The sequence below is a fragment of the Schistocerca piceifrons genome, chromosome 7, assembly GCF_021461385.2.
Source record: "Schistocerca piceifrons isolate TAMUIC-IGC-003096 chromosome 7, iqSchPice1.1, whole genome shotgun sequence".
NCBI classification, from domain to species: domain Eukaryota; kingdom Metazoa; phylum Arthropoda; class Insecta; order Orthoptera; family Acrididae; genus Schistocerca; species Schistocerca piceifrons.
Genome location: NC_060144.1, coordinates 497,495,312 through 497,507,462, shown reverse-complemented (window position 1 = coordinate 497,507,462; position 12,151 = coordinate 497,495,312). Strand labels below are relative to the sequence as shown.

The window sequence follows — 12,151 nt, the reverse complement described above, 5'->3', positions numbered from 1 at the left end:
AATAATAGATGAATACAATTTAGTTTTCAATGAGTATTTTGGGTCATTACGATGAAGGAAATAAGCTACTGTATATTCAATGCTGGTGATTTAATTATTCCTTGACACTATAAAAACTCTTACTAATTAACATTTTTTAAAAATTCTTTTTTGAATATGTGGAATTTTGGTGTACTTTTAATTTCCTTTGGTAGTCCACTAAATATGATTTTTGGCTGATAAAGAACACTTTTTTGATACATAGGTTTTGTGTGACTTTCTCTATGAAAGTTGTCTCTATTTCTCGGTTTATAGTTGTGAACTCGACTGTTTAACAAAGAATGTTCCTGGTGTGCTTCATAAAACATATACTTTCATAAATATAGATACATGGTTGAGTCATGATTTGTAGTTCCTTCAAAACTTTTTTGCATGATTCTCTGTGTGTCATACCACTCGAGTCTTTGGCCAAACTGGTATTCCCCAAAAATATGATACCATATCTTAGTGCGCTATGTATGAGTGCAAATTAGAACATAACACTGCATCAACACTACAGGAATTTTTAGTATTCTAAGAACATAACAATACAGGCTTAATTTTTTGTTTAACATTTCTGTTTGTTTCTTGTTTAACATTTCTGTTTGTTTCTCCCACATTAAATATTCATCTAGCCATAATCCTAAAAATTTAGAGTGGGGGGGTTTGCTCTATCTTACACTGCCCAAGTCTTACAGATAGGTCAGATTTTACTTTGTTTGTTATATGTCTGAAGTTCATCCAAACTGTTTTTTTTTTGTCATTAACAATTAATTTGTTGTTTGTAAACCACATGTTTGCTTCTTCTGTGACTATTGTACTCTCTCCAGTAAGTCAGTTTCATTTGTAGCTTTGACAAATATACTGGTGTCATCAGCAAGCAATACTGCATCTGCTGTTGATAAATGGCTTGGCAAATCATTTATAAATATTAAGAACAGCAATGGCCCCAGTACAGAGCCCTGCAGCACACCATACCTGACTCTTTGGTATGCCGATGAGTAGACTTTCCCCGCATGCTGTATCTCTACCTTCTGATACCTATTAGAAAGATAGGATTTGAACCAATCATGTGCTACTCCATGAAACCTGTAGCAATATAGTTTCCTGAGCAGTAAATTACGGTCACTGACAATGAAAACCTTAGACAAGTCCAAAACCAGGCCACAGTTTAATTCATTTTTGTCTACTGAATTTATGATCAGTTTTAAAAAAGTTATAAATTGCTGTGTCAGTTGACCTATTTTTCCTAAAACCGTTTTGCCCTTTAACTAGAATTTGATTTTTACTAAGAAAATGAGACAGTCTTTCATGCATTACCCTTTCAATTACTTTTGAAAATCCAGATAACAATGATATTGGCCAGTAATTGATAACAGCATACTGGTCACCCTTCTTATAAATAGGCTTGACAGTCGATTTCTTTAGTTTTTCTGGGAAGACTCCTGTGCTAAATGACATGTCAATCATGTCAGCAAGTGGGTAATCTATGTATGTTGCACTGTTCTTTATTCCTTTGTCTGGAATCCCACCACAACCACATGTCATTTTATTTTTTAACTTATTTAAGGCATTTTGTACCTCTAATGCAGTAACAGGGTATAGAAACATGGTGTTATCGTTCATTGGTAGTTGCGCTCTGGAGTTGAAATCGCATCTTCCTTGAATTAGTTTTGTTGTGATATTTGTGTAATGTGTGTTGAATATGTTGGTTATCTGTAGTGAGTCCTCAACTGTTTTTCCTTCACTTTTAATTACAAGAATGCTGTTTTTACTTTTTTGTTTACCTATACTCCTATTTATTACCTCCCAGGTTTTGTAAGTACCTTCCCTGATATATGAGTCATTATTTAGTTTCTTAGCCGCTATTATAACTTTTTTATATACTTTCCTGTAAATTTTCACATATGGTTTTAATGCAACAGTATTTTTTGCAGATTTGTTTAACCTTCGCAGAGTGTCTGCAGATTTTTTAATTCCCTGTGTTACCCATGTCTTTGTTTTGGTTTTAATTTTGACTCGTTTAATAGGAAATGTGATATCATAACAATGCCAATAATTTGCTAGGAATTACTCAAATTTTTTATGTACATCACAGGTTGATTCTGTGTACCAAGTTATACTTTTTAACATGTGATTAAAAACCCTTATGCTGTCTTCATTTACAAATCGTTTCTCTCTGTATTTTTCATATACCATTAGATCCTTAATAGATATATTATATAATGTTAATGTGACTGCCTTATGATCCAAGAACCTCGTCTCTATTACTTCAGTGATATGCTCACATTTATTCTTATTGACAAATACTGGATCAATTATTGTTTCAGACTCATTAAAACATCTGTTACTGTTGCTGTCATATTATAAGATAAGAACAGATTGGTCAGTTGTTGTTGTTTACTGCAGTTAGTTTTAAAATTAACATTAAAATCTCGAAGGACAATTGTAATTGTTAATTGCTGTTTGAGTTGATTTAGCAGCATTGGAGAAAAGAAGTAAAATTCCCTGATTGTGATCTACATATGAACACAATAATTGATTGAAGTTGCATTTTAAAAAATCCAAGTATTATTAATTGCATGTAATTATAAAGAAACTGATCAATTCAGTCTCTTGAAAGTGTTATTGCTTCTGACCAATAATGGTGTTAGTATTTGATAATGAATAACATTGTGATTTCAGTCATGCAACATTGAGACTGACCTGAAGAAACTGGGCATAGGAGAAATGTGATCAATTCCTGCTTACATATGTTTACTCCACTGAAGAGAGACATCACCCACATTGAGAATAATCAATTAGTATTATGCACACTATCTTAGATACATATTTTCTTGAAAAGTTGTTCCAGATGCTATAGAAGTACAAGTGGGAAATTTGGAAAGATAATACTCAATACTCTGATATTTATATGAAGTCATTAAAGGCATATAAAGGATAAAATCAATTGCACTATCATAAAAATAACAAGAGAGTAGCAGTTAAAGGAAGAAAAATATAAGGAAAGAATTTATCTCACTGTCATATTGTAATATGAGTAATGACTGAAAGAAGTAAGTTTGTGGTGCCTTCAAAAGGGTTAAATGTAATCCAATGTTGAAATAACACTATATGTAATTGTGTCATGTAATTAACTGAAAACATTAGCAAGGAAATGCAAAGAAACGTGAAGTCACATTTCTTGTCTTAACATTTTAATTATAAGAGCATAAACTAAAGCAAGTATTATAGGTACTTATGTTTGGGTAGCAGCAAAATTTTAAAGAATAGTGAATATGTTATTTTTAATGGTTCTGTTGAAAATTCAGTTCTTGAGTATTTGTATTTAACTTTGATGAAACAGCTACAAATTAAGAAACAAGCCTAGCTGATATTTATTTCAGTACCATACTTACTGTAATTTTTTCACGCAATCTCTAGTTGCTGAAACTTCTTTTTTCACTTTATGTTGACCATGTGGTTGCAGTGCATAGTGTATGAAAAGGCTTATTTAACCCTTTTCAAAGAGTACATATACACTAATAAGTTGTTACACTAAGCATTATAATTTGATTTAGCATAAGAAACACAAAGATCACAAGTATTATTGTTATGCAGTCTACAGTATTCAGTTTGTCGTCACTGAGTCTTCCCACATGTGTGACAAAAAATATCTATAAATAACATTTCCTCCCTCCCACTCTTAAGACCAGTTTGTGACAGAAATAGAGCAGTAAAACAGTTTGCTTCAGTAAAGTTGTTGATGTAAGTAATCAATGTACACAGAAACATTTTAATGTAAAAATACAGTTATTTGACCCATATTAGGCTATGTCATGTAGAACACAGGAATTTTGTTCTAATTTATGCTGTTGATGTGAAACTACACACTCAGGCCATGATGGGATATTGGATGAATCAATGAAGATGTATGAATAAAATATGCCTTACTTGATAACTAAAGGAACTTGCTTTAACATGAAGAAGCTTAAAACAGGTATACAACGACAGAACAAATTGTAAGAGCTCTCAAATCTATCTCTGTATTTTACAACTGTTAGATAAAATTACTTATATTATTTGTTTTCCAAAAATAATACATGATACTCCCAAGAGACATATTGTTCTTGTATACTCAGTAGGCTTAAAATTTTAATGTGTGCAGAAACTAATACTTTTACAGAAGCTGTTACTGTTGTTTCGGAATGTTTTTGGACTTCCACTAAGACATACATTTGCTAACATCCCCTTTCTATATCTGACAGTGTTTATGTTATAACTGGGCTTCTTCTATGAGAAGTCTTCATCTAATTTTGCATGCTAAGACCAAGTTACATTTTTTGTTATTAAATTTAACTTTATTTTCCAAGATATTTTGAATTTAGCTTCTTACTGTGGCAAATGCCTGAAGACTTCCTTGCTGATGTAGCATCACCATAGACTAACAGTTACTGTACAAGTGCAAGCTTACTTACAGTATACATGGTTTTTTGTACTGATAATTGTGATTTACAAACCTAGAGGCCAGATACACAAATTACTTACAAAAGATATGGCTATAAAGAAAAACCTTTAATTTGTTTCTAATCTCTCTAGATTCCCTATTTATTGCTTTACATAATCTTTATTCTGAAGGGCATATCTCAGTTTATTGTTATTTTGAAGCCTTAAGATGGTGTCATTTAAATGAATATGTGAATGAGACACTTCTTGTGGCTTACTTACCAATGTGGCAGCAATAATGAAGTATTACTTTTTATGTACAATGAAAACACGCATAGCCGGTGTAATTAAACTTCCATTATAGAAATATCTTCAGATGTAAAGTACATTTTGTAATTTTATACCACATGGTTTAATTTCATATTCAGCAAATGAAGGTAAGCTTGATGACTGCAGTTTAATTTGTTGCCTATTTGAACATAAAAGCATATTATAAATGATATTTCACTTAGTGAAATCCAGTAAGTTTTAAGCATAGCATCCATACATCATTATATTACTTTTTAAATGTAAAAGATGGCATCTTTTGTAAGATTAAGATTTATGTTATTATCTGTGAACTGATAAGAAACCGATTTAGGCATTGGCTGTCCCTGGTGTGGTTGAATTTAGTCCTTGCATTACTATACTTGTTCAGTTATTATTTCATTCATTCATTCTTTCATTTGTTCTGTAGATACCATCATGAAGGAGAACCTTCATGCACATGAAATAAGACAAGCTATACATTCACAAAGGCTGGCAACAGTGAAAAACTCAACCAGCACAGTGTATGAGTGATAAAACTATCACTACAAGTGTACTGCTAATCCCCATCCCCTGTGAACCATGACCTTTCTGTGGTGGGGGTGGCTAGTGTGCCTAAACAATACAGATAGCCATACCATAGTTGCATCCAAAATGAAGGGGTATCAGCAGAACGGTCAGAAAAACTTGTGGTTCCTGAAGAGGAGCAACAGTCTCAATTATTAACTGATTTGACCTTGTAACATTAGCCAACATGGCCTTGCTATGTTGGTACTGCAAACAGCTGTATGTAAGGAAAAACGACAGCTGTTATTTCCCCCAAGGGCATGCAGCTTTCCTATAGCATGGAGAGATGCATCAAACTATTCTTCAGAAGTGAATATCACAACATATTCTGCTGTACATTACTTGTGATTAAATGGACTAACTTTAGCATAAAATAATCAGTAAATGCGACCAATTGGCCAAAAGGTATTGCTTCCTCAGTTACAATAATTGGCTGTTGTTTGTCTACTGTCATTAGATCAGTAACTGTGTGATCATATTGACATAAATAAAGAGAACAGTTAGTTGCATGCTTTAAGAATAGAGGCTTATTTGAAATAATTATTCTTGCTTATTATAGACTTAACAGGAATCTTAAACTATAAATCTAGATAATTAGATAATTTGTTAACCGAGTCAACATCAAAATTTTAGACAGTCTCGTCAAGACTTCATTTATTTGCTCCTTTGTTTTTATTTATTAGCTCTTTCTATATCACTATATGATTAACAGTTACTTGAATGCTGTTATCATCATTTGGTGATTACAGGCCTGAAGAATGTGTGTTGCCTTATCAGTGTACTCGCTTCTTCCAACTGCTTTAAACAGTCTACATGGTTAAGCTGTTTTGCAGCTCACCCACCCAACACAATCTTGGACTTCCAAGCAGACGTTCGATAACAGCTACTGCAACTCCTCGTATACTATTTGGTTGTTTTTGTCTACTACATCATATCGAGCATTTGTGAGCTTTACTGATATCTGTGAACACTATTGGCAGGATGTATAATGGACAGGTTAGAAAAAAAATCTATTTAATATCAAATCAAACAATGGAAAATCCAGGATGGAATGTAACCATGTGTCTGAATTGCATTTGCGCGCGCGCGTGTGTGTGTGTGTTTTACTGGCCAAAAGCTTTATTTGTGACAGTCTTTTTGTTGCATCTCTGTTATTTAATATCATAATTAGTGTTAAAGAGAAATTACATTCCTGAGTCCAGGTATTCTTGTATGTAGAAGGAATGTCTCATTTGACACCCCATTAATTTATTTTGGATTATATGTGGACTTCCTGTTTCCTGCCTGGTATCTGTAGGCACATTGTTTATAGATTTTTACTCCAAAATATAAAACTCAATTGTGAACTCTGGATACGGGCATATTGTCTGCTTTTAGTACTGCAGTTGTGACTTCACAGTTCTTCCTGAAGTCATACTTATTATGAACTAAAAATATCATTAGAAAGTATATATATGGCAAGAAAGTGTAAGAATCTATAGCCCCTGATGCTTCTGTAGTTGTTAGATTATCAATTTTACAAGATATTCTTAGAATTTCCTATATTATAATTACTCTTTCTCCTTAACCACCTTACCCCAGATGATTATGTCATAGAACAGTATTGACTGAAAGTATGTGAGAAATGTTGGCAGTCACACCTGTAAATCAGCACAGTGAGAGAGATTGCTAAGTACAAAGCAGGCAAGACTGAATTTTTGACTAATTTTGTCATGTGCTGATTCCTACCACAGTTTGTTATTCGCTGGATGCCTTAGGACCTCAAACATCTACATCCACATCTACACTCTGCAAACCACCATGAGGTGCATGGCAGAGTGTACATCCCATTATACCAGTTATCAGGTTTTCTTTCCATTCCATTCACAAATGGAGTGTGTGAAGAATGATTGTTTGAATGCCTCTGTGTGTGCTGTGATTATTCTAGTCTTATCCTCATGATCCCTATGTCAGCGATGCATAGTGGGTTGTGATATATTCCTAAAGTCATCATTTAAAGCCAGTTCTTGAAACTTTGTTGACAAAATTTCTTGGAATAGTTTATGTCTATCTTCAAGAGTCTTCTATTTAAGTTACTTCCGTATCTCTGTGCCACTCTGCCATGGATCTATCAAATCTGTGACCATTCATGCTGCCCTTCTTTGTATATGTTCAGTATCCCTCGTTAGTCCTACCTGGTATGGGTCCCATACACTTGATCAATATTCTAGAACTGGTCGCATGAGTGATTTGTGAGCAGTCTTCTTTGTAGACTGATAGCAGTTTCCCAGTATTCTACCAATAAACTGAAGTCTACCTCCTGCTTTACCCGCAAATTAGCTTATGTGATCATTTCATTTCATAATCCTACAAAGTGTTACACCCAAGTATTTGGATGAGTTGCTAAATTCCAATTGTTTACTATGTTGCTTCTTTTTTGTTTTTGTTTTGTTAGGTGTACAACTTTACATTTCTGAACATTTAAAGCTAGTTGCCAATCTTTTTACCACTTTGAAATCTTATCAAGTTCTGACTGAATATTTATGCAGCTACTTCCAGATGGTACTTCATCAAGGATAACTGCATCATCTGCAAAAAGCCTGAGGTTACTATTAATATTGTCTGCAAGGTCATTAATACACAACAGGAACAGCAAGGGTTCCGGCACACTTCCTTGGGGCACACCTGAAGTTACTTCTACATCTGATGATGACTCTCCATTCAAGACCTGCCAAAAAGTCCCCAATCCATTCACAAATTTCACTTGATACCCCATATGATGATACTTTTGACAATAAGCATAGGTGTGATACTGAGTCAAATGCTTTTCTGATATCAATAAATATTGCATCTACCTGACTGCCTTTCAGTATATCTTGTGAGACCTTTCAGTATATCCTGTGAGAGAAGTGTGAGTTGGGTTTCACATGATCAATGTTTCTGGAGTCGATGTTGGTTGGCATTGAGGAGGTCATTCTGTTCAAGATGCCTCATTATGTTTGAGCTCAGAATATGATCTAAGATTGTGGAACAAATTGATGTCAAGGATATTGGACAGTTGCTTTGTGGATCATTTCTACTATCCTTCTTGTTGGTGGGTGTGACCTTCATTTTTTTCTAAGAACTGGGCATGGTTTTTTGTTCGAGGAATCTATGATAGATTATAGCTAGAATATGAGATAACTGAGCTGCAAATTCAATATAGAATCTGTTAGGAATTCCATCGGGCCCTGGAGCTTAGTTTAATTTTAACAGCTTCAGCTGTTTCTCAACACCACTGACACTAATACTTACTTCATTCTCTTTTCAGTGATATGAGGACAAAATTGGGGCAATTCTCCTCATTTATCTTTTGTAATGGAACATTTGAAAATGAAGTTAAGTATTTCAGCTTTTGCAAACACATCTAATTGTTCACATTTATTGAACAGGATTGGGGAGAAGAGAAGTTTGTGGCACAACTTGACTAGAAGAAGGGATCGATAGGTAGGACATGTTCTTAGGCATCAAGGGATCACCAATTTAGTATTGGAGGGCAGCGTTGAGGGTAAAAGTCTTAGAGGGAGACCAAGAGATGAATACACTAAGCAGATTCAGAAGGATGTAGGTTGCAGTAGGTACTGGGAGATGAAGAAGCTTGCACAGGATAGAGTAGCATGGAGAGCTGCATCAAACCAGTCTCAGGGCTGAAGACCACAACAACAACAACAACAACCATGCAATTGGCTTTATCAAAATACATTTCACACATTCATAAAAGTATAGTTGTTACTGATTTTTACATTATATATTATGCATATATACATATACATCTTATTAGTAGTTAGTAATTTTTACATTTTACACACATCATCATTTTACATATACATGAACTTCTTATTAATCAGAAGATTTCAGCAATAATCATTATACAGTTTTACACATTTAGTCAATGTAGTTACATTATGTCATTGTTTATACATTCCTTCCAAATTACTTCCAAACTGCTCCCAAGATATTCTTCAATTGAGTAGTATGCTTTATTTTTCAGCCCTATGTCTAATACCTCCTTAAATTTAAAGAAGGTGAGGGTTTTGATTGACTGTGGCAGTTTATTATATAAATTCCGACTTAGGTGTTTGTGACATGTGTGTCAGTGACAGCCTAGAATATGGTGTATTATGCATGCAGTTGTTTCTAGTGCTGTGCAAATGTAAATTCATTCTATGTGTAAATTGCTGTATATTCTCTTTTACATATATCAAGCAGTTAAACATACAGATACTTGGAAGGGTCATTATGTTTAATAGGTTGAACGGCTCCTTACAGGTTTCTGACCACCATCTCCTATATGTGTGAGGTGTGCACACTTGAATGAATGAATGGGTGTGTGTTTTCTTTTCTGAAGAAGGCTTTGGCCAAAAGGTAAATGTGCAACAGTCTCTTCATTGTGCCTGTCTGTGACTCAAGGTGTCACTTTCATGGTGAACAGCAATCTATAATTTTCCTTATAACACTTTGTTGATATTCCGACCTGGTGTTTCCATCGTTCTCTTCTTGTCCAAACAGCTTATAATCCACATTTCACTTCTGTACAAGACTATGTATGTTCCAGATGTAAGGGTATAGAATTATTATGCAGTTAAATTTGATATCTTTCAATTTAAAATCAACTGCAAAATTTTCTGTACCCCATCATTACGTGTAAATGAGAAATCGTGTAGTTTATTACTGGTAGGTTAAAGGGAAGTATTTCAAATAGCACACAGGTCTGTATTTTTATATGTTAATACAGACTTTTTTTGGTATTGTCATCTATTTGGTATTTGCCTTGGGCAGCATGCAGTACTTTGAGTTCAGTGGCAGATGCCTTTACAGCACAGCAAAATCTCACAGAGCTTCCAGCATTGCACAGACACTATAGGGCCCCCTCAGAATAAGTGGCAACAAGATTTACCAATTCGGTATTCAGTTTTATTCAGTATTCAGTTTATTTCCCATTGACCACTTACAGCGGAATAGGTCTGAACATTAAACATACAATTAACAATAACTTTACCGTAAAGTTTTTACAATTTAATTCCTTTTCTTTTAGAAATATTCTTATATACTAATGTCAATGAGTATTTCAAAATATTCTGTTATCTTATAAAATGGGTATTTGAGTAACCAGTCATAAATCTTACGTTTGAAAATATTACTGGTCAGTGACCAAGCAGATGCTGGAAGTTTATTGAAGAGTTTTAAACTCATTATTTTGTGTGAGTTTGCAGTCTTTGAGAGTCCGTGTCTTAGTATGTCGAAGTCCAGTTTGCCTCTGGTGTTGTGGGGATGTATGTTCTCTCTCGTCTCAATCTCATTTCAGTTGCTTTTGACATAAAGCAGTGCTGTGTAGATGTATAGATTCACAACAGTTAATATCATGTGCTTGATAAAGAGGGGGCAGCAGTGTTCCTTGGGCTTAACTTTGCTCATTATTCTGATTACTTTATTTTTTAATTTTCAGAATTTCACTGACAAAGCAAGAATGTCCCCATAACAATATGCCATAGGAAATGTGTGATTGAAACAGGCCAAAATATACCACCTTTAGATACTCTTCAGTGACTACATCTGTCAGTCTCCAGATGAAGTAACACACTCTTGCTATTCTCTTGCAGATATGACTAATGTGTTCCTCCCAGTTTAATTTTGAATCAATGTGGAATCCTAGCAATTTTACTGATTTGCTTTCAACAGCTGTAGTTAAACCCTTGAGCAATGTTGTGTCATCTGCATAACACACAACTGTATTTTCTCCTACATGGTAAGGTAAGCCATTAATTGCAATGATGAACAGAAAAGGACCTGGGACCAAGCCCTGAGGCACTCCAATCCGAATTTCCTTCAGTGAGGAGGATCTATTTTTAATTGATACAAACTGTCTCCTGTTATTTAAGTATGATTCGATTACGTCTAAAGTTGGTTTGTGTATGCCATAAAATTCCAGTTTTGCAAGTAGGATGTTAGATGGTATGCAGTCAAAGGCTTTGCTAAGATCACAAAGTACAACTGATACTAGATCCTTATTTTCAAATGCAGTTAACACCTGGTTAACAACTTCAGTGACAGCAGTAGTGGTATTTTTACCATGTTGATATGCAAACTGTCTGTTGGAGAGGAGATCATGCTTTACAAAATAGTTATTTAGTTGACTGTACATTAGATATTCAAAAACTCTAGAGAAAATTGGGACAATAGAAACTGGTCAATAGTTTTGGGGCAGATGCTTATCTCCCTTTTTAAAGACTGGTATCACTTAAGCAGTTTTGAGTGCATCTGGGAAAACTCCAGATTCTCAACACATAAGGTATTAAAAATGAAAGGAAGAGGTTGACAGATAGGATGTATATTTTTTTCATTACATAGTTAGAAAACCAACAACAATCCATACTTTTGGAGTTGGTGAACCTTGCCACAGCTTTTACAATATCCTCTGGGGTGACAACATTCCAGTGGAAAGTATATCTCCTATGGGGCACAGCACCAAGATGATCTAGCGCACATGCCATTTTGCTTGATATTGTTTTTCAGCTCACTCACTGTGGTTAGGAAGTAATTATTTACTACTTCTGGGACTAGCATTGTATCTTGTGTATGGGTTTGTGAATTATATTGGTTGATGATATCCCATGCTGCATTACGTTTGTTGGGAGCACTTTCAGTGTAATGTTCACATGCCTGTTTTTTGGGGAAGGGCAGTTTGTCTTTGTAGATTTTTTTACATTTTATATAAGCACTATAAGAAGTATTATCTAGCTCAGGTCCTTGCTTACAAGAATTTTTATATATTCTGTACAGTTTGAGCGTCTCCTCCCTAGTGAGAGCTACTTCATCT

General features: G+C 34.4%; 1 protein-coding gene and 1 long non-coding RNA gene across 5 annotated transcripts in view; one reads left to right on the top strand and one right to left on the bottom strand.

Annotated features, from left to right (window-relative positions):
* Positions 1 to 3,653, bottom strand: part of LOC124805123 (SET and MYND domain-containing protein 4-like) — a 136,689-nt gene extending 133,036 nt beyond the window's left edge. For 2 of the 4 annotated variants that reach the window (XM_047265579.1, XM_047265578.1), the window contains exon 1: positions 3,417 to 3,653. Coding sequence is in view for 2 of the 4 variants with exons in the window: in XM_047265577.1 (XP_047121533.1) it covers positions 2,725 to 2,741 (17 nt within the window). In the remaining 2 variants the exon portion in view is untranslated. Of the gene's footprint in view, positions 1 to 2,724; positions 2,810 to 3,416 lie in introns of those variants that run through there. The other 2 variants (XM_047265577.1, XM_047265576.1) reach the window with 2 other exon arrangements.
* A 57-nt stretch (positions 3,654 to 3,710) lies between these two features.
* Positions 3,711 to 5,838, top strand: LOC124805338. The gene is made up of 3 exons (XR_007017443.1): positions 3,711 to 3,765; positions 3,896 to 3,997; positions 5,180 to 5,838. It is a non-coding gene; the product is annotated as an uncharacterized LOC124805338 (long non-coding RNA).
* Positions 5,839 to 12,151: the final 6,313 nt, after the last annotated feature.